The sequence below is a fragment of the Dermacentor silvarum genome, chromosome 1 (assembly GCF_013339745.2).
Source record: "Dermacentor silvarum isolate Dsil-2018 chromosome 1, BIME_Dsil_1.4, whole genome shotgun sequence".
Lineage (NCBI taxonomy): Eukaryota > Metazoa > Arthropoda > Arachnida > Ixodida > Ixodidae > Dermacentor > Dermacentor silvarum.
Window position 1 is genome coordinate 328,179,038 of NC_051154.1, and position 23,277 is coordinate 328,202,314.

At 45.4% G+C, this 23,277-nt stretch overlaps 1 protein-coding gene across 2 annotated transcripts in view; it reads left to right on the forward strand.

Annotated features, from left to right (window-relative positions):
* Positions 1-801: 801 nt before the first annotated feature.
* Positions 802-23,277, forward strand: part of LOC119443052 (serine/threonine-protein kinase 31-like) — a 205,961-nt gene continuing 183,485 nt past the window's right edge. For both annotated transcript variants that reach the window (XM_049660456.1, XM_049660457.1), the window contains exons 1-2: positions 802-936; positions 1,974-2,029. In XM_049660456.1, the coding sequence (XP_049516413.1) occupies positions 906-936; positions 1,974-2,029 (87 nt within the window). In that variant the 5' untranslated portion in view covers positions 802-905. The remainder of the gene's footprint in view (positions 937-1,973; positions 2,030-23,277) is intronic.

Below are 23,277 nucleotides of genomic sequence, written 5' to 3' on the forward strand. Positions count from 1 at the left end.
TGGCGTTAGAGTGTACTAGAATGGGGGAGTGGGTCCAGCGGACGCCTTAGCAAGCGCCGAGGGTGAAGTAAAAAACGCGGAAAATGTGGTGCGCTGCCATCGCTTTATTCTGAATCTCCGGCCAATAAACGTTGGCTCCGGCTGTTTCGGCAGCGCTCAATGGCGGAGGCGAGCTCGCGGGCTGAGTAGCTGTCGTCTGCTGCATGCACCGCCGTTGTTGTGCGGTTTGCGTTCTTTCCACCACTTTTTTTTCCATTTTATTTACAATAGATCGGTGGGGAATAATCTCAGTGTTACCGCCACCGAGTATCCGCCAGTCAAAGCTCCATGCAGCTGCGGTAGGGTCTCCGACGCGACAAGCGTCCGGCCGGCGAGCGGGGCGCGTATTTCTATTTCAGCCCCCGTACAGCGCTCGACCGCTGGCGCCGCGCTGCGCCGCTCGCGAGTACCATGTTTCTAGCCGCCGCCGTTGGAACGGAGGAGGCGTTGACGGAGAACACGCTGGGTTGGGGGTGACTAGCCTGCTGTTAGGGGATCGGTGGTATTCATAAACGCATCACTGTTTTGATGATCCAAATATAATCTCACTTTCAGGGAGGGAGCAGTCTACCTGACTGGAGCAGTATTTTTTTATTTGGGGTGTTGAGCGGGGGCCGCTCATTCAAAATAAGGTGACGGTGGGGCCACCTGGATTTTCAATAAAAAACGGTTGGACCTACTCCCCCATCTAGTACACTCCAGTGGCGCCCTAGGAGCAGTTGGAGACCACTGAAACCAACACGCATCCGGAACGCAGGGTCACGTGGGTGCTGCCGCAAGGTCGATTCAACCAATAGGAGGCGTTGATTCAACCTTCGCTGCCGTCTATTGTTCGCCATCGCCATCCAGCTCCAGTAGCGTGGACGATGCCTAGACGTCACGTTGGCATGTTTGGTGGTGAGTGCCGAAGAATATTTTCGCTGCTGGTTGCAGTGCGGTGTGTTGTATGTGCAGTAAAATCTCGCGTAGACAAGGAGTGCGCGTTGCTTGCAGTAACGAAAGCAGTTCGCCATTGCCGTGTTGACTCAACAAGCAGATGCCCGCCGTATCCGTGCACGCGGTCACGAGCGGAGCGGTATGCTCCACGGGAAACTCGCTTGTACGGTACAGCAAGCGACCCGGCACTGACGGCGTGAGCTTTGTAGGTGACGCAATGTACAAAACTAGCAAGGGTTCAGTTCCATGCGGCAACAGGCAGCGCGTTAATGAAACGGTGCCGATTTTCGCTGCACACCGCCGAAACGCCAATACATTGTCAAACACACGCTGCATGTTTCGACTACCGCAGGAACGTAGCGACACATCGTCAGAAACCACTCGCGAAGAAATGCATGTGACCTTCCCATATGTTTGCCGGAAATTGTTGTGTTCAGTGCACTGCTGGGGCGCGCGTCAATTTCGCTGGGCGCGGCCTAGGTCAACCGTGCACGGCGAAACTGAACGCGCGCTCCTAACAACCATCTCCGATCGCGCCCCTGCCATCACCTACGCTGCTAATGTGAATTACCGTATATACTCGCGTAATTAACGCACTTTTTTCCCGAGAAATACAATGCAAAGTTGGCGGGTGCGTTTATTATGCGGGGTTAATTTTACGGCGTTTTATGAGTAAGTGTTCTTTGTGGAACTGCTCCAAAACGGAGTTTTTTTCCCGTAACCTGCCCCAAATTTGGATTTTCCTGCTCCAAAAATTGCTCCAAATCCTATTTTGGCTGTTGCACCACTGGAGGTGTGAAATAACGAGCTTTTACTGTAATTGTATGTCAAAAAAAGAATAGTGCAGGTTTTTAACAAGACTTCAAACAACAAGCACCTAGTGTTATTCACGTAGAATGAGATATGTTAAAGCTTCTTGCGTTATAGTTGGAAAACTCTGTGTGGACATCATTATGGTTGTGCAACAGGAGGTAAGTTGATGTACTGTTATCATGCAGGCTCTGCACAGAAGCAGGTTATGGCTAAGGAGTCGTCAACCATACCTTCTGCTCCAGTAAGTAAACATCTCGCATCATGCCAAGCTGCTTCTATCTGTGTTGTACTTAGTGTAGGGATTGCATTGTTGATAGGGCTGATGGTTTTTATGCTTGAAAAAGTTTTCAATTTGATGTGTAAACAACCAGTTCCATTTTGTTCATTTTGTCATATATATATCCCGAGTTTTACACTTGAATGCTTCAGATTTCCTTTAAAATAAATTTCATTAGTGTTGACTGCTGAAATATTTTTGCTGAAAGAAAAATTTTTCTTAACCATGTGGGTTTTGTTAAAACTTTGCTTTTGAAGGCAAAACTATTTGTCCTATAAAAACTGATTGTTTTGTGCCTATAGACAGTGAATTCTTTAATCACGGCACTGTCGTGTGTCGCTGATCTCAGGGGTGTGCGGGTGTCGTAAGAGATGGAGATGGGAGACGCATGTCAACACAGCACAGATTTTTTAATCACAACCAAAACCCCAAACTTTAAACAAAACTCGCTCACGCTAAAACACACTGAGAAAAAAATACTAACAAATATACAACCTAAAACTACTCAATAAATACCAAACATGTTTCTAATTCCACCTACGGTCGTCTGTGGCGTCTAATCTGTGAAAGTCAGGCAACCCTGGCCTACGTCTGCGGTGCTACAAAGCAGAGATGTCTTACTGCGCTTGTCGTCGCACATATTTCCCAGTCCGAAGCTTGTTGGCTCTTCGTCCAAGAAGTGTCGGTATTCTTGTCGATACTGTAATCGTTGCCTTGCCGTCGCCTCGTTCCTCTTAGATGCCGGCGTCTCGCACTTAGTCGGTGACGTGGCACGGCATTGCCTAGGCCTACCTAGATAGGCCTAATGTCGGGATGCGTCACAACTTTTTCGTGAATGCCGACGAGGCATCCCGAGGAATATCGAACGTGCCGGGCTGCCGCAGAAGAGGGATCCTCTCTGGGGTGCCCGGTCCCTCCGTGAGAGGCTGCAGCCAGTCCAGGAGCCTCGCTCGAACCTCGCCGAGGTCGACGGCCAACATCACGGATTCAGCCGGACCCCCAAGTCTTCCGTTGCCAGAGCGTAGCTGCCGATGCGACCTTCCTGGCCCAGAGCCACGTCAATAATCCACGGACAGCGCTGTTCTTCTCTTGACTACAGCTCGGGTCACGCACCTCAAGGGCTCGTGCTGTTCTGACTGCACCGTGCTTCTCGTGCTCTTCCTTCTCGCGCTGCAGGCGGCCTCTTACATATGACAAGCACATACAAATACCCGGAAAATTTTTAAATATTTTCGATCTAAATTTGCAAAACAGATCAAGAATACACGTAATCATTGAAAAGAAAACATGTTTGCAATCTAAATGTGCAAAACACAATAAGAATACGCATTATCAACGAAAAGAAAAAATACTTGGCATTAACTTTTTCAGTAATAGGCGGAAACACCGGGCAGAAATTTGGGAGTGGGCGCCACCCCTAGCCACCTATGGATTTGTTTAGAGTTTGTAGATGCAGCTCTTGTCATATGTGAACCATTGGTGCTCATTTTGTTTGCTTTACATCACGTGTGGGACAGCACTGCAGCTGGAGATCTCGCATCGTCTGTCTGTCTGTGCTTTAAAAAAAAGGCGAGTCGTGTGCCAAACTTCATTCTCGTCTTGTATTCCAGCTGTAAACCAACAAGTGACGCTTGCTGCCGGTCATTCAGTGTTGGCCGAAGACATTTAGTCTGAAACTTCTTACTGAATACAGCAGTTCAGCAAGAAAAAAATTTTTTATGCTATGTTGTTAGGCAGCACTCGTTATTAAAGGGCCAGTGGTGGGAATATTGCTCCAGTTCCAATTTATTTGTGCAGACTGGAATTTGTTGCTCCATACTGCTCCACAGATATTCTTTTTCCAGCTAAATTGTGCCACTGTTGCGCAATTAGTTTCGGCGTGTCACAGTTCATTTATGAAAGCGACTTGAAATAATATCGTTGTCCATGTTTTCTATTCAATTGAAGGATGAGAGCGTTTCATTTCAGAAGTGAAAGAAGAATGCATATTTACATATAGAAAGCGGAAACAAAACACACATGAACAAAGGATAAAAAAGTAAAGAGCACTTTACACTGCTTATAACAAACATGGTTCTCATTAATTAAAGTCACTGCAATTCTAATCCTATAGTTAGGTGTGTCCGAATACACAAGGAGAGTAGAGTGAGAGCAGGGTGTGGCTCACCAACAGTTCGGGCACATGGTCGCATTGGTGAACGCCGAGCCATCGTCAACGGAAGGTACTGTCGCTCGTTGAGCGAACTCCAGATTGTCACGAGAAGGGATCTTGCACTGGCTCAGGAGGTTAGGCATCTGCCTGTAGGAATCTGGAAGCTCGTAGTGAAACATCGCTGTACCTTTTTATACACCAACCATTATTGTAGCCTCATAAGTTGGGTGGCCAGGCTAGCTTTGCAATGGCATGATCAACGCAGTAGTTTGATCAGTCCAGAGTGCCATGGCTTGTGGCAACATTGAGGAATTAAAAGCTTTGGTTCTACCAAATGTGATTATGAAGTGATTATGAAGATGCCTGGAAGTACATAGTGGGGTTACAAGGGGCAATTTGTGTTGTGTGGTGCCGTCAATGTATTTGTTTATCGGACATAACAGCGATTTTTCTACCGGTACATAATGCTTGAAGGGAATAGACTACTTTAATTCGACCGACACTGGAATGCCGGTCGTAGTAGGATGAGATGGATCTGGCGGCTCTGTTTTGTACTGCTTCTAACATTGACTTTAGGTAATCTTGATGAGGTGACCAGATTCACAAGGCTGCGGACCAGATTGAAGCTGCGGACGAACGAAGGTCACATAAGCTAATTTGTGTGTGCTAGCAGGTCAGTGGCCTAGGTTGCAACGTAAAATAACCTAATGGATGCTTTTGCGTATATGCTCATGATATGGGTTTTTCATGAAAGATGTGAGATTTAAGCCCAAGTACATATATGCCTGCGCCCGAGCCACTGGAGAGTTTATTTGTGTAGGAAAAGTTAGAATTTGAGTGTTTACTAGAAAATGAGACTACTTTGCACTTAGACGAGTTGAGGGTCATTAGCCAATTACAACACCAGGAATAGACTAGGTCAAGATCGTTTTGAAGGCAGATATGGTTATCAGGACTTCTAATAGCTCTATATAGAATGCAATTGTCGGCAAAAAGTTGCATGCAAGAGGAAATGTTACAGAGTAAGTCAATAATTGTAAATTAGAAAAAGCAGAGGACCCAAAACACTACCCTGGGGTACACCAGAAGTCACATCAGAAAGAGAAGAATTTACTGCTGTTAGCTACCTAAGTAATGTAAAAAAATTTCGAAGCCAAGATAGCGTTTGTGAGTCAAGTCCTAGAGGAGGAGGAGGAATAAACTTTATTTGTGTAGCAGATTTGTTGAGACCTAGGCGTCTCTACCTAGATGACGGCCTCGAGCCCTTGGGCTCTGGCGGCATCTTCGGCCTGCTGGATTGCCTTAAGTTGGTCTTCCGGTGCAGAGCTGAGCAGCGCGGTCTCCCACTGCTCTCTGGTCTTGTGCGTTTTATTCTGTATGGGTGTCCCAGGACAAGCCCAAACCATATGTTGCAAGTCTGCCCTTTCTTGACAGAATCTGCATTTATCGGTGTAAAGTTCTGGATAGTAACGGTCGTAGGCCACCGGGTTCGGATATGTTTCTGTTTGCAACAAGCGCCATGCTGTTGCTTGCCGTCTACTTAGCGAGGAGTGTGCTGGGGGGAAACGGGCCCTGCCCAATTTATAGTGTTTGGTTATCTCTGTAAAGCTGGTCATCCGGTCTCTCTCCGTTCCCAGTATTTGCATGTTACCTGCTCGGTCCGTCAGTTCTCGAGCCAGGTTGTGCGCAATTTCATTCCCGGGAAGGGAGGAGTGTGCGGGTGCCCATATAATGTAAACATTTCGATCTTCACGATAATTGGCCAAAATTCGTAGCGCTTCTGGCGAGATTCTTCCTTTGGCATAGTTTTTGACGGCGGTCTTGGAGTCGCTGACTATGATGTTGGCCTCCGTGGAGGCTATTGCCAGTGCTACGGCAGCCTCCTCCGCCACCTCAGCCTTTCCTGTTTTTACACTGCCACTAACTCTGGAGTGACCCTCTAGACTGGTAGCAACTATCGACATACTCTATTTGTGTATTCCGTTGCGTCCACATAGACCACGTCCCTAGCACTACTGAATTTTTTGTGGAGAGCTCTCGCTCTTGCGATTCTTCCATCTTCGTGAAACTCCGGGTGCATGTTTCTGGGGATTGGGAGTATTGAGAGATTTTCCCTTATTTTCCTTGGGATGTCTCCCCGCAGTCCGTGCTGTGCTTCGTAGGATATTCTGATGTCCTAGAGCAGATAATTTTGAAATGAGCGTAGAGTGAGCAACGCGATCAAATGCTTTAGAGTAGTCGAGGGAGATACAATCAGTTTGAAGGGTATTATCCATGTCAAAATGCAGGTCGGATGTGAATTCTAATAGCTGGGTGTCGCACAGAAATGATTTTCTGAACCCATGCTGATTAATAAAGAAGTTGAGACTTGAGGTGGTTAAAAATATTAGATGCAACTATATGTTCGAGCAATTTGCAACAGATGCAAGTTAGTGAGATAGGGCGGTAATTTTCCCACAAATTCTTGTTGCCACTTTTGAACACGGGTACTATTTTGCCAACCTTCCAGTCATTCGGGAGCAGTCCTAATGATAATGACTGCGTGAAAATGATGCATATGATTTGGCTAGAGATGGGCAAGGTATTTTATAATATCTTGGGATTTGTTATCTATCCCTGTGAAAGATCACACTTTGAGATTTGAGATGAGTTTTGCTATCCCTTTTGCTGTAATGTTAATGGCGCCATGAATTGAAAATCGAGATCTGAAACAATGGGTACTTGGAAATGATCTTCATTTGTGAATACTGTGAGAACCTATTAAACTCGAACACAGATTGTGAATCGGACAACACTGTCTAGTCATCATTAAGGAGCGTTACATTATGGGTGAGACGATCAGAAGCAATTGTTCGCCAAAACTTTTTCGGGTCAGTCTTAAGAAGGGAAGTTAGATCTTGCGAGTAATACTTATTTTAGCCGAGTTTATTTCGGTGCAGTAATTCTTTAGGTAATCTTTGTAACAAGCCCATGTGGAAGGACAGCTCGAACTTTTAGCTCATTTATACAGCAGTTTTTTTTTTGGTTTCGTAAAGTATGAATTTGCTTGTTAAACCAGGGTTTAGACTTATCATAATCTATTGTAATTAGGTTAATGTACTTATCAACTAATTCTAAAAGAGTGTCTTTAAAGAGCACCCAGTTTTCATTAACGAATGACAAAAAAAGAGGGCAGGAATGTATCGCTATAAAACGTAGTTAGATCAGCGTTCATATCCAGACAGTTAGCCTTACTATAATTACGAATTTGTTTGACAGCGACGCCTGTGAATGGTAAAGGAATATTAACCTGTAAATGCAGCAACTTATGGTCACTTAAACCTTCTAGGCAAGAAATGGGGCCAACTGTTTCAGGAACATTTGTCAATAACAGATCGAGGACATTCGAGCCTCGTGTGGGCTCAGACACTACTCTCTTCTCTTTTATACTTCATAGTTCGCCCAGTATAGCCTGCTGTCTAGAATCTAATTTATGAATGGTTTCTAATACAGATTGCAGGGTGTTAGCTAAGGGACCTAAGACCTGCCCGGGCTTATATTCTATATCGTGTGCAATCAACAATAGCATCTTCGACAAAGCACAACACAGTCGTGAAGCAACAAGCAACGTGTGCCCACATATTTCAAGCAACTTCACTGGGCACGGCACCGAAACAAGACACCTGTTATCACTTCTAATGAAAAAAGCACGATTAAGGTAACTGCTGTTGTCACTTCTAATGAAAAAAGCATGATTAAGGTAACTAACCTGGAAAAGTACGGTGCGCAAGTTCCACATGCTGTTATTGATGCTGTGCTTAAGGGGGTTGTTCACAGGCAGGCGTTTATATCCGGGGATGCATGCGCAAGCGATAGAAGTAGCTTTCCGTTGTTGCCAGACGAGGCTCCTGGTTGCATCCAAACTTGACCAAAGGGGTACCGGGGTTGAAGTGCGCGCCAGTGCTTCAGCAGCGCTTTGCCGCCAAGAATCCACAGATGGAAATAACGTGCCGACGAAAATTGCAGGCTGGAAAAGTACGGAGCGTAAGTTGCACATGTTGTTATCGGTGCTAAAAGAGCCCCTAACAAAATAATTAGAAAAGAGCTCCTCTTACCGTGAAAACAGGCTTCGTAAGCCAGAAGAGATGCAGAAACGAAAGACAGATGGCGGCCTTGCCTTGAATTTCTCAAACATTTCCCGCCCCAGCTTGCCGTGACATCATAAATTTTGATGGCGACTGCTTGGGCCCAGATAACTATTTGGTGGAGTTGTACTACATTCCTTCCTTGAAGAGCGGAAGAGTACTTGGAAAATAGTTCTAGTTTAACGTTAGCGTAATAGCGGGTTTAAGGGAAATAGCGTTACCGTTCCGCAAACGAACTTTGCACAAAGGGAGTTTTAGTATAGCGTGATAGCATAGTTTACGTGCGGGACGCTATTCCATTACGCTTTGAATTTCGCATACATAGGGCACCTAAGTAATTCTATCTGTGTGTGTGTCCTGAAAGTGTGATAGGCAGCACTAAGGAAGCCAAGAGTGCATTGTATTTTTACTTCCCATGTCCGCCGATCTGCAGCGAAACAGGCAAGCAGTACATGCTGTCTACCATAGCCTCCAAAATCTTATCTCCGAGGCCATATGCCTTCGTTGCTCCTATCTCTTGACTTTACCGATAGGTGGTGCTCGCATCTCAGAGAAAATTTCTCTCGTTAGGCTTAGGCGCGTTCGAAACAAGAAGCGATCTCGAAAACGCCACAAGGTTATCCATATTACTCTGTCGTCGAAGCGGCCTGATACTAAGCAAAAGCCATTTACACAGTCATTTGCTACGAAGGACGTGAACTCACCAAAAACGCCAAATTCAGTTTGAAGCGGGCGACTGGGACCACCGTCATGTTTTACATAAACCACGCAAAGACGGTAACGTTGAATCTTGAGAAATAGTATGCGTACGCTCAACGGTATGAGTCGTATAGCGTTCTGCACATGTGCATTCCGATCCCGCTATTCCGGTAAACCTGTTAACACGGTAAACATGCTAAACTAAAACTGTCTAATTTCAAGAGCTCTTACAGGTCCACAACGGCCCAAGCACAACAAAGTAGTTTGAAATCTTTGACCTCAAGCCAGCGCTCGTATTGCGGCGCAAAATTTACTGAGAACTGTGATCTTCATTTGCTGTTCTAATAATCTTCTTAATACCACGAAATTGAGTGTTTCTATTGTAGTGTCCGCTTAATGCTCCTTGCGTGGTTTTGCCCAGTGCTGCTGTTCTAGCTTGCTGCATTGGATGAGTTATTTGACTTTTAGTTTTTATGAGTAAATGATTATGTGAAGTAAAAAGAACACTAAAGTATATTTTGTTTTTCTGAGTGCGCTTTCGTGTAAGGGCTCACACCTGCTCCAATGGCTTCTCCAAAAAGCTGAAGGGCATTCCCACCACTAAGTTGTTAATGTTGCGGCCTGGTACATTAGGACCGATGTGCTTGTTAGTTTAAAAAATATATTTCTGTTCCTAAAGAATTATATAGAATTCTTGAATTTTGAGAACGATATTCTTCTTGAGCACATATTGATACACAAAGATGGAAATCTTTACAGAATCTCTATTTAACTTGCATATACCTTTACACCCCTCATCAATGTTGGGAGATGATCAGCTAGTACCTTGCACTGACTTGTGGAACTTTTTTGATGAAACAGGTTTTTAACAGCGAAGCTCTTTAAGCCAGTCGTAATTTGTAGTTCGTATCAAGAAGCTATCATCATCAGCAATGAAGAAAGAAATAAAAGTAAACAAATTTTCTTGCCGAGGCGGGATTCGAACTCGTGTACCTACGGTCCCAAGGCGAGCGTCGTAACCACTAGGCTATACAGTCACGCTTGGAGAAAATGTATTTATGTGAACCATATGATTGCGTTCGAGCGTCGTCGTCTTCGTCCACAGCTATCGTGTTTGCACATGCTCTGCGAGGTGAAGAGGTTTTGTGCGCTACGCTCGGGTAAGAGATAATGAAAATGAGAGCGAGAGAGAGACTCATTCACGGAGTGGGTCTGCTGCAACACGTCTGCATTGCACGCGGCAGAACGCGGTGTTGGTGTTGCAAGCTGTGCTATGCAATGTGCAGGGACGGCCGTAAGTCCGAGAGAGAGAGACGTATTCATAGAGCGGGGTCTGCTAGAATGTGTTGTCAGCATTGCAACGTGGCGTCGGTGTTGCAAGCTGCACTATGCAATGCGCAGTGACGACCATAAGTCCGAGATGCGCAAAAAGAAATGATCATCATGAGTAATAAGATGAAAAGTTAACGTGCACTTCCAGAAAATGTTGGGCTACGATCGCCCAGCTTCACGGTTTGAAGCATTGCGTGGCCGAGTGCAAGGTTTTCTTTACACAGACTTTTTAAGGTAAGGCAGCTTTCGCTGCCTTAACATTTGATTTCTCATATACTGTGGTTAAAGCAGCATGGCCTTAGTCGCTTTCACGCCTGCCACCGGCCTTAGTCGCTTTGAACCGGTGTTGGTGTTGCAAGCTGTGCTATGCAATGTGCAGGGACGGCCGTAAGTCCGAGAGAGAGAGACGTATTCACAGAGCGGGGTCTGCTAGAATGTGTTGTCAGCATTGCAACGTGGCGTCGGTGTTGCAAGCTGCACTATGCAATGCGCAGTGACGACCATAAGTCCGAGATGCGCAAAAAGAAATGATCATCATGAGTAATAAGATGAAAAGTTAACGTGCACTTCCAGAAAATGTTGGGCTACGATCGCCCAGCTTTGCGGTTTGAAGCATTGCGTGGCTGAGTGCAAGGTTTTCTTTACACAGACTTTTTAAGGTAAGGCAGCTTTCGCTGCCTTAACATTTGATTTCTCATATACTGTGGTTAAAGCAGCATGGCCTTAGTCGCTTTCACGCCATTAAACCTGAATTAGCTAACTTTTAAGAACTCGTTTAATGTTCACTGTGAAAAGTGCATTGTTGCCAGGTCACACTGCCACGTGTAATGCTTTGTGCAGTAAGTAAGTTGTTAATACACAAGATGCATTTGCAGAATTGAGTGCCACCAACGTCCAAGATAATGTTGCACAGCGTCATTCTTCACCACGGCGCTCCTCATCGCCTTCTTACCGACCGGGGTCGCTACTTCCTTTCTGCAGTTGTGTACGACTTGCTCCGTTCCTGTTCTACCAAACAAAACTTACTACTGCATACCATCCGCAGATATGCAGTCTTACTGAGCAGTTTAATCAAACAATAACGGACTCTCTCCATCTATGTTTCTGATGACCATCATGACTGGGATGCTGCTCTGCTTTTTAGATACGCCCAGTATCTCCACCAAATATGTTACGGAGGGAAGAAGTAAGACTGGAAATGTATTTACAATATGTAAACGATTGAAAAGGATTGACACAACTGGCCAGTCACTGAAGCGTCGTCATCTTCAGCCCCAAGCTCATGCTCCTCTTCCTCAATGTTGTGCAGATTATTGTAACAATATATTTAGATGGAAGCAGCTATAGAATCTGGAAATTTATACTACCATTTTTCCTCCTTTTGCCAAGGTCCACATGACAAAAATGAAGGCTGCCTGAAATTTACATTCACGAGACCAGCGCCATATGTCTTCACAAATATAACTTTTGAGCCATTCCCTAGATTCCCCTCAGAAGCATCTATAAAAGTGCAGTAACAACTTTTGAAACAAATGATGTGTACGAAGCAGACTTTCAAAAGCCTCTTTGATAGAGCTTTATCGGTGTACAAAATAAAACGCAGTCAACAGTGTTTATACATGGTTCACTTCTGAGCACATGCAAATTGCACAAAACGAGCACTTTTACTGATTTTATGCCTAGTACCGCTGCGACACATCGCACTTAGACCTTTTTTGCTGCGATATTGTGTAGGCAGCGCCACCATCTGTGGGTTGTTGGAATGCTGGCTTGCGTGAGCGCTCCGTGTTGCATGCCAGGTATACGGCCGGGGGTAGTTTCTGGCGGTTATTTCACGCTCGCGCTGTTTATTTAGTATGACGTGACGTCTTCTGCATGGCAAACGGTTCTGTGAAACAGGCTGAAATGATACAGTAGAACCCCGCTGATACGTTCCCAGGTGCTGCGTTTTCCCGACTGTGATGTCGTTTTCGGCCAGTCCCGGCACGTTCCTGCAGAACCCAATGCATTGGTAACCCCGCGGTTGCGTCGCAACTGTGGGATCGTTCCCGCATCATACGCTGCGAACTGCCACCTGCGCCGGCCCGAGCGTCCTTTTTGACTTTTCATGTCTCTTGGCTTTGTGGCTTGATGATTGCATTGGCCGCCCAAATGGCCGGGGGCAACAACTATGACGTATTTTCGGCTTCCGCCAGCAAAAGTATGGCTACTTGAGATCCGTATTTGCTGTCTAAAGATGGTGTCTATGACGCGTTGTGGCCCTAAAATTGGTTTTGGCTCATAGATGGTCTGTAGAAAGTCCAAGGGCTATAAGGCCGTCGCCGTATGCTGTATGTGCGAGTGAAAGTGTGCGAGGGGAGCCGACGACCACGTCTAAATCTAGCGTGCACAAGAAAGAAAAGCAGGGAGGAAGTGCGCCTTCTTCCGTTGCACTTGAGGCACCGGCGAGGGGGGAGGGATATCGGGGCGGCGTTGTATGCTCTGGCATGTACTCTGTATACCTGCCAAGTCTCCCGGATTACCCGGGAGACTCCCGGATTTGGATCGTTTCTTCCGGTTGTACGGTTGACAGGAAAATCTCCCGGAAATTGCAGTTGTGTCCTGTTTCTATCTGCATCCAGCACTTTGTCATCCGCATTGGCAAAAAGAATCCAACCCAATTCAATCCAATTGGAAGTTCAACTAGTTCATCGCGTAAAAAATTGCTAAGTAGTAGGGAAACCCTATACATGTGCTATTTCGTTAACTGCAGAGCTGCTCCTAACGCTGACGGGGTTGTTGGGTGCCCCAGCGGCCCTAGCCTCATTAAGCTAGCGAGCAAATGCCGCGTTCCGCCACTAGCAACACTAGACTCTCCATCGTTCTCCTCAGCGTCAGCTGCTGTGGTATTGCGTAGGCCCACAGTTAGTCATGGCTTTAAAAGCAAGGAGCACTTGCGCAAAAATTGTCCAAGTATTTTAATGTAGTGTTCAGCCGAAGTGGCGTTAGGTATTTTGTTGATATACCACAGAGCAATGCAGAGTGCGAGCGGCAATTTAAAGGGACCCTGAAATGATTTTTATGATTTTGTACAAACGTACTGAGTCGTTAGAGTAGGTCCTTCTGATCAAGTGCTCCACGTAAAGTGTGTAATTTATTATAATGTTTTAAAAAGGTACATAGCTACCGATTGCAGCACGCCAATCGGCTGAGTTTTGTGACCAAGTGACGCGATATGACCATAACATGTCAGTAGGGCCAGCTATCGGATTGGCTGCCCAGAGCGCGTCATCGATAATTTTCCAGCATTAGGGTGAACAAATGTTCGTAATAGTTTAGATGTTAGTTGTTTCTATTAAAAGAAAGTAACAGTAAGAGAACGCAGAAGGACATGTTTGCTTGTAAATGGGCCCAAATAAAATGAAATGAAAATGTATCACTACACTAGAAGCACTTCCGGCCCACAGCAAGTGTTGTCTGCTTGTGTTAAAACATGCTCCGTGCTGACAAGAGCTGCGCAGTCAGTGTTGGTCTTGTTCTTCTCGCGAGCACTATGGTTCGCCCTTGTTGTGTTGTGGGCTGCAAATGTAGCCATTGGCGACATGTCAAGCTGCGACATCGTGCCCCGTTGCAAGGCAGCAGACGAGCGGAGTGGCTGCAGTGCATTGGACGGTCAGTATCCAAACAGTGCCAGGATCAATCAATCAATCAATCAATCAATCAAATCTTTATTTCCAACGACAGTTGGGGGTCCCTTAGGCGAAAAGCGGTAATAACACCACTTCAAAATGCCTAAGGGCCCACGTACATGACAGCGGTGTTTATATACATACTTTGAAAAACAAATTTACAATAAGAGAAAAAAAGATGCAGGTAAAAAAATTAAAAAGCGGTTGTGCAAATACAACAATGGAACAGTAGAACAAATGAGGATATATAAGTACACTCCAGGACGATTGTGTATTGGAGCTGAAATATTCGGAGTTCATGTGAACATTTATAAAATGACGAAAACAATAAACGCGATATAAAGAGTAATGAAGCATTCTCGATCGAGTTCGAACAGTATATTATGAAAAAGTTTAGACAAGAGTTAGAAAAAATTCACGCATTTGTTTTTTGTAAACGTAGAAAAGTTGGCGTCTTTCTGTTCATATTTATTAAGTAGGGATGGCATTGTGAATCTAAGAGACTGCAAAAAATAGGTCGTACGGGAACAAGGAACAAGCCACCTGTTGGTGCTGCGGGTGCGTGAATCAGTGTAATGCATGCTTATGTTAGATGAATCTTTAATAAACGCTCCGAATTGTTCCTTTGCGAAGAAATAAGCATACAATAAACGAAAATCGAACATGCGTTTCACGCTGATTATTTTATAGCGAGCAAACAATGTACCTGTAGAACTATTGCGCGGGACGTTCGCAATGTACCGAAGTGCTCTCTTCTGTAATAGGTGAATTGTTTTTATGTTACTTAGGGTTGTGGTGCCCCAGACTAACAGGCAGTAATTTATATGGGAAGAAAACAGAGCATGATAAATCTGAAGTTTAGCTTTTTCTGAAAGAAAGTGCCTACATTGTGACAGAACACCAGCAGCACGCGATAATGATTTGGTCAGTGATTCAATATGACAAGTCCATGTCATATGAGTAGAAAAAGTCACACCCAGAACTTTATGTTTCTCTACTATTTCAACGGGCATTCCCTCAAGCGTTAATGATTGGTTCACGTTGACCTCCATGCCTCGGGATCTGAAAAAGACAGCTTTTGTTTTTTTCGTATTTATTCGTAGCCCATTAGCAGTGGACCATTGCAGCACATCTGAAAGTACACTTTGGGTTCTGGCAACAATTTCAGTTGGATTTTGTCCAGAAACAAAAAATACTAGTGTCATCGGCGTAGAGTAGGAATGAGGCATCATTGTTTATCTTAACAATATCATTTATGTAGATAATGAAGAGCATTGGTCCTAAAATGCTTCCTTGAGGCACGCCACAAGAAATGGTTTTAGAAGAAGAAAAACAGTTAGCAATTGAAATGCATTGTTTCCTCTCAGACAGATATGAACTAAACAATGCATTAGCTACACCACGTACCCCATAAGCATTTAACTTCCCGAGTAAAATGTAATGGTTTAGGGTATTGAAGGCCTTGCTATAGTCAATGGAAACACCAAGCGTAAGCTTTTTTTCTTCAATGTTTTTAATTATCAATTCTTTTTGAGCTAACAGCGCAGTCTGTGTAATTTACCACGTTGAAAACCATGCTGATACTCTGAAAGTATATTGTGTTAAAGAAGCTATTTACGCGGCAGAAGATTTACCACGTTGAAAACCATGCTGATACTCTGAAAGTATATTGTGTTAAAGAAGCTATTTACGCGGCAGAATATTTTCTCTAATCCCTTAGAGAATACAGGTATTATTGAAATTGGTCAGGAATTATTAGCATCATTAATATGTCCACTTTTAAATATAACAGAAACTTTTGCGATTTTCATGAGATTTGGGAAACAGCCAGACTGAAAGACTAGATTAAACACGTAAGCTAGAGAAGGAGCAAGAAGGTCAATTACGTGCTTAATCGCTTCTACCTGATATCCATCGACATCGACAGCTTTACTGTTTTTTAGGGAAAGAAATGTACGTTCTATTTCTGCTTCATCTGTAGGTGCGAGAAAAATTGTATCAGTATTATGGTAAGTAATATGAGTATGAGCAGTGCTTTCCAGTGGTCACACTGCATTAGGAAAGTGCTCACTGAAGTGCTCAGCTAAAGGCACACCGGAAAGTTTGTTCCCGCCAATAGTTATTTCCGTTAGAGTATTCTGACCCGCTTTGCGGTTCAGTGCCTGATTGATGGCTTTCCGTACTTGGTTTGGGCGCCGTCGATAGATGTCAGAAAACATGTGGTTATAGTAGGAGGTCCTTGCCTTTTTCAATGCAGCAGTTAGTTTGTTTCTGTAAGTTTTAAAGGCCTTAAATTCCTTAATATCTCTTGTGTGCAAAAACTTCTTAAAAAGGGGACTTTTTTTCTTGATCATTTTGATATGCTCCCGCCCTACGCAAGGTTTTCTTCTTTTTCTGTTAGCTTTGGCGCTTACGTAAGGAAAAGATTTGTTGTAATGACTAGTGGAATATAGATAAGAATTCACGATAGCTCTCATTTGGGTCTAGCTTATCATAAACAGAAGACCAATCTTCCCTGAGCATGCGGAATGAGGTCATATTTTTGTTAGACATACATCTATATTTAGCGATATCATGGCAAGTTATTTCTTTTTCAGTAGTTTTAGGAAAAGCAATAAAGACAGGACAGTGGTCACTTACGCAGGCGCATACCGTGCCAGCTGCGACTACATCAGTGTCTATGCTGAGGATAAACAAGTCTAGTATGGACTGGCAAGTTGTCGTTACGCGTGTCGGCGTATTAATGACACTATTGTAGCCACAAGCGTAAAGTTTGTTAAGGAATTCCCGGGAGGTCAAATTATCTTGCAGAAGGTTTATGTTAAAGTCGCCACCTATTACAGTGTTATAGCGATGAAATGTTGAGTATTCTAATATTTCTTCAATAAATTCCAAGAATACACTCATATCACCAGACGGTTGGCGGTAAATTGCCACGTACATGTTGATATTGCTCTTTATGCGAAGCACTTCATAGTCAGCTGTAATGCAGGTGAATTCCGGGATTATGTCGCAGAGCATGTGTTTCTTTACTTGCATTGCCACTCCGCCACCACGGAAGCCACTTCGATTGATAAAATAGTGATTGTAGTCAATCATATTTAGCATATCGCTTGCTTCATGATACCACATTTCAGTTAACATGATCACGTCGAACAGGAAGTTGAACTCATTAAAGAATGTGCGTAACTCATCTAACTTAGGGGCGGTGGAACGTACATTAAGGTGAATAGCAGTGAACATGCCCTGCGACTGTGCCGGAAGTTTAAGTTCCCATGGCAGAAAAATTCTTGATACCACATTGCGTGTACAAGAAAAATTTACACAGATTACAACCATAAGCACCCTAGGCAATCTTGCCGAGGTCAGAATCTGTTTCAATGCTTACCACTTGACTGGACTGTGTCTTGCGCCTGAAAATCCTTCCATTCTTCGTCCACACAAACTGCCACTGATTCTCCCGTTTTTTTGCAACTGCCCGTGCAAGCAGCCGCTTCAATGTCGGACAGAGATGCTCATTCACGAAGATTTGCACGCATTCATGGTCTAACGAAGGCATTTAACTCATCGCCATTACCTCGAGCCATTGCACATTGGAATAGTCTTCCGGATCACATTGCATCCATCTCTAATCGCGAAACATTCCGTGATAACTTGAATTCGTTGCGTATTAATATTGTATAAAGATGTTGTACTTTGCTTTTTGTAATATTAGTATTGTTGCCTTTTTTTTTTTTCTTTGTCTGTATCTTTGTTTTTTATTTTTTGACTTGTAATTACTGTTGTACCGCTTACTCAATGCCCTTCAATGGGCCTGTAAGGTTTTTGAATAAATAAATAAATTTGTGCTTCGCTGGTGATTCCTATGCTACGATTCATAATGCGATTTTTTCGGGCTTTCTTGACGACAAGGTCCTGTTTCTGCTTGCTTTTGAACTGTACAATAACGTTCGTTTTGCCCTGCTCACGAGTTGGTATTCGGTGGCACACTTCTATATCGCTAGCAGAAATGGGTTCGCCAATGGCATCACCAATCTTGCGTACAAGATTAGTAGTGTTTTCATTTTCCATCTCAACGAGCCCTTTTATTTCAACATTCGATCTGCGTGAGTATTGCTCACCTTGAACAACTCGCTTCTGCAGTTCGACAATGACTGACTCATTTTCACTGCATTTCGCCTTCAGCCTCTCATTTTCCTTCGTTAAGCTTTCTCTCTAGGTGCGCCTTTCCATTAACTGTTGTTTCATTGTTTCAAATTGTTTTTCCATGAATTCCAGTCCCTCCTTCATTTGTTTCATCTCAGCACGTAGTTCGCGCAAGTCAGAGCGTGCATCACGATCCTTCTGTGACATCACAAAGAGTAGAAAGTGCAAAATGTGCAAAATAAATTCGATAAGCCAAATGACACAGTAAGTTGGCAGCGGTGACAAAGAAAATAAAACGCGTCTATAACAGACAGAAAAAACAGCACCAACCTGCAGTACGGCAACATGTTTGATTAGTCCTGCGCCTACTGGTTGTCACCGCTGCCAAATGTTTCGTTGAGTGTCGACCGCTTCCTTTTGTACTCTCGCTGATGCACTGTGGGTAGCTTCCGGGTGGTGCCGATGCATTGCCTTCCGTGAACCTCCGGTGAAGGCCACCTTGCCCCTAGCGGTTCGCCGCGGCAAGTCTCCGGGTAGATGGCGCAGTGGGTAGCTGCCGGGCTGCTTCCGATGCTGCACCGCTTTCAGGCTTCCAGTGAAGGACACCCTTGTGCCTAGCAGTTTCTTGCGGTGAGTCTTGGGTTATCTGCAGTACGACAACAAGTTTGATTAGTCCTGTGCCTACTGGTTGTCACCGCTGCCAAAAATCTACGCGTTTGCGGCCGTCACTTCACGTCGAAGGATTGCCACAATAGAGTTTAGTGTGTCCGGTATTCAGGTTAACTCAAGCGTAAGTGTATGTAACGCGAGCAGGAGGTTGCGGACGTAGAACAACATGGTCGCCCGAACACTGCCTTTAATCTTCGTCTTTCTCTCCTTCACCACTAATGCACGGTACCATGCTTGTGTGGTTCGTTACACACTTCCCCCTCCCCCTGAGAGAGTCGTAGGTACAGGGGCGGATGATACCCTCTTAATCTCCTCACATGAACGATTTCAGTGTGGCAGTCCGGTGACGTCCAGAAGAGCTCAGGTAGCCGAGGCTGGCTGTTGCACTCCGGACGACATATCCATGCTCCGAAGAAAGGTTTGGACACACAGCAGCCATAGGAACTCGGATGTCGTTGCGACTTCCAGACACACGGTGTACCCTGCTCGAACGTGTGGTGGACTGGGTCGTTGCGGCGACGTCTCTGTTGGTCTGGTTTGCCAAGAAAGTGCCCGTGTCTTTTCCGTCGTCGTGCACAGCGTTGTCGCAGGAATCCTTGGAGTGGGGGCAATACTGATAGATGGTGCTGAACATGCGTTTGGCGACGTTCCTTTCTTGCAAAAAACCGTATTCGTTGATTTCGCCTTAGATTGAGTAGGCATGAGCGTTGATGTCTTCCTTGTTGCTTCTGTGGAAATTTCGGTGACAGTCTTCACCTTCTGTTTCAAAGTCGTGGTTGCTGCCATTGTTCTTGGGAGTTGATGATGATGATGTTGTGAAATTTGCTGAGGTAGTGCTTCTATAGAAATATGCCTTTGATTTCTTTCGCATAGTAAAATGGGGATCAATTGGTAGCTGGTCCACTGCTCCTTTTTGTGAGACTTGTCTGGTGGTGAGGGCAGTTTGTTAGGACTCTCCGAAGACTCTTCTGAGGCTGCTGGGACTTCATTCAGAATGGACGCTTCTGTAATCTGACAGTGTGTGATGCTGCTTGGCACGTGCAAAGCTTCTGAAGTGGTGATGGCTTGTTGAGGTGTTGTGCGCGAAAGAAATATGTGTTGCGAAGTGGCTTGGTCTCCTAACGAACGTGGCTTATCCTCTGCTGCCGAAAGTGCGTTTTCTTCCTTGTGAAAAAAGCACGTGGTCGGAGTGGTTTCCTTCTGTTGTCGTGGCGGGAAGGCAGTCTGCTTCATGTCACCACTGGAAGTAATAGCAGCGCGCTTTGCTTGACTGGTGTGAACGGTACCGTAGTCTGAATTGATGCAGCTTGGAATCCTGGATGCTCTATCATTGGATGATGTGGATGTAGACGTGACTTCACCATGCGCTTCAAGTGATAGGTCTGACTCTGGAAAATTCGATGTGCCATGCGCGAACGAAGCAATTCTGTGAAGCACGGGCTGCGGAATGAGTGTCATAGAGGACTGGCGTGACTGAAAACCAGGCGGCGGGTCGCACGTATAAGATGCATTGAGCGCACCTGATAGATTCGCGATGGCAGGAGTACAATAGCATGATGAAGACGCACATATTCGCGACTCCTGCACGGCACTGAAACCTGGTGGAAGGTTTGGTCTTGAAGCAAAGTGACTTGGATATTGCTCAGCGAACGGAGGCTTTACTATGTCCATTGTGAGTGGTGAAATCATGGTAGGCTTACGATTTTCTTTTGTCTTTTCGGGAGGACCACTAGTTGAGAAAATTGTCGAAGATCAAGTCATGCGTGGCTTTGGTTGGCATTAATGATGATAGCTACGTGGAGACTGCGGGTGACTAAGGCGACCCAGTTGCAATTTCTCCAGCTGTTGGATAATGAGGGAGTCTGCAGAGTATACTTTAAATCGACTGATCATCTCTTCTTTGATTTCTTTCCATGACTCTTTATATTCAAATATGTGGGTCAGGTAGAAGCGAAATGCCTCACCGGTCAGGTATTCATTGAAGCTGGCGACCATCTCCCGTTCCGACCATGATGCAGCGGTTGCGTGGAACCCGAAGAAGCAGAACCAGTCTTCTACAGGTTCATAGTCCGCTGATCCAGTGTACTTGGGGATGTCCAAGGCTTCCGATGGTGCGGTCATGATGCTGGTCTGTGTAGGTGGTGGATCTCTGCGCATGGGGTTCACGGCGTGGTGCTCAATTCTTGCATGATGATGTGAGCTCGATGCGGTGGCTGCCAGGTCTTTATCCTATCGGCTTGTGCAACGCGAGCAGGAGGTTGCGGACGTAGAACAACATGGCCGCCCGAACACTGCCATTAATCTTCGTCTTTCTTTCCTTCACCACTAATGCACGGTACCGTCCTTGTGTGGTTCGTTACATGTACTGTGGCCGTATTACCACTGTTTTACGGGATGCACAGATGCGCAAAAGTGAACTGCTTGCATGGTGCAGCCACCTGGTGGCACAAAGCTCAACCAGACACACAGCTACTGTAGCAGTAACCAAGTTTTTTCTAATTTGCTGCTGGCTCAAATTTTTGGCAGGAGCGTAATCTTGAACATGTTGTCTTCTTATATGTTTAAAATGTTTTACACTTGGTTACAGGAATGTAACCGAATGTACCACGGCAAGCTCAGTACCGAATTAGACTGGTTAAGCTCTGTGCCACCAGATGGCTGGACCGTGCATGCCGATCAGGCTGCTTATGTACGTCTACGAAGCTGCTCACGGGGGAGCAAAAGCAACATCGTGTTGAAGTCTCACAGGACATGCTGGATTCCACAGTGACCCTGACTTCGTGAACACCATAATCACTGGTCTTGGGTGTACGGGTACGACCCGCAAACTAAATCCCAGTCGTCACAGTGGAAGCATTCCACGTCACCAAGACCAAAGAAGGCCGCCAAGTGCGCAGCAATGTCAAAGTGGTGCTTACTGCTTTCTTTGACTCCCGCAGTGTGGTACACCGCTGAGTACGCACCACAGGCTCAAACAATCGCCAAAGAGCACTACAGGGATGTCCTCAGTTGCCTGCGTGATGCTGTGTGGCGCAAGAAACCGGAGTTGTGGTCAACAGGAAATTGGCGCATTCATCACGGCAATGCTCCTGCACATTCCTCGCACTTGATTCAGACTTTTTGGGGGAAAACCAGACTCCTGTAGTTCAACAGGCTCCTTACTCTCCTGATATGGACCCCTGCGACTTCTGGCTGGTTCCTAAAGAGGCCATTGAAAGGAGCGCGATTTCAGACAAGAGAGAACATTGTGGTCACGACAGCTGAGCTAAACTCCATTACAAAAGAGGCCTTCTCGGAATGCTACCAACAATGGGAGCACCGCTGGTAGAAGTGTATGGAGTCCCAAGGAGAATACTTCGAGGGGGATTAGGTTTCCAATGCTGCAGTTATGCCAGTTTTTTTTCTTCAGCCAAAGGTCGGATACTTTTCTAATAGACTTCGTATGTGATGTATGTGTACTCATGAGTAAGGGAAGGTGAAGTTGACTTTGTTGTCTGAAGTAGCTCCTCGAGGGGATATGGTGATGGTGGCATATCGAGGTATGAAACTGCAGTAAATAATTCACGAGTCCCAGAAAGCGGCATAGTTGGTGCAGCAATTCTGGACGTGTGGTAATTCAGTGATGACTGTGACCTTGGAGGGAAGGGAATGGATGCCACTGACTTCAAACAAGTACAAGAACTCCAAGGATGGAATGCCGAAATTGCATTTGGCCACATTGATGATCGATCATGCTCAGTGAGATGCTCGAAAAGGAGGCGCAGGTAAGGTGTTCTACATCAGACACTTTCCGTTCATAGCATGTATTCACAACAAACTAATGAGTCGAGACCTTCCCGTTCCGTTTAAAGGCCCTCCATACACGTTTTCGCCGACCAGGTTAAGTACCACCAACCTACCCTCCTCCTCCGCACGTCTCTCTCTCCTCACTCGCTCAACCCCTCAGTTTCTGGTGTCAAGCGGAAGTTACGTAGCCCAGCTTCTGGTTTTAAGCGGAAGCGACGTCACTGCTGTGCAGAGGTGCGAGGCGTGCAACAAGCAAAAATTCCAGAACCGGAAATCCCGGAAGTGGCAATACCAGAAGCAGAAACCCCGGAAGTGGAAATTGCAGAAGCAGAACTGGTTTGAGCAACGAATCAGGGAAGAGCGGTGCACATCAAAGGTTGGCGCTACTTAGCAAAAGCTGCGGGGGCGCGTGGATGGTGGGGCTTTAGTTCCGTTCACCGCGCACTGTGCCTCGTAATGTGTAATTGAAATTGAGGAAAAGCGACGGTACACTGTGGACACTTGCGGTTGAGAGGGTTAAGCTAACTGGTGACCAGGATGACATCAATATAGTGTTGAAAACTTTTGGTGGTGTTTCTTAGGCCGAAGGGCATGCGGGTGAATTCCCACAGCCTGAATGGGGTGACAGTCGCGGTC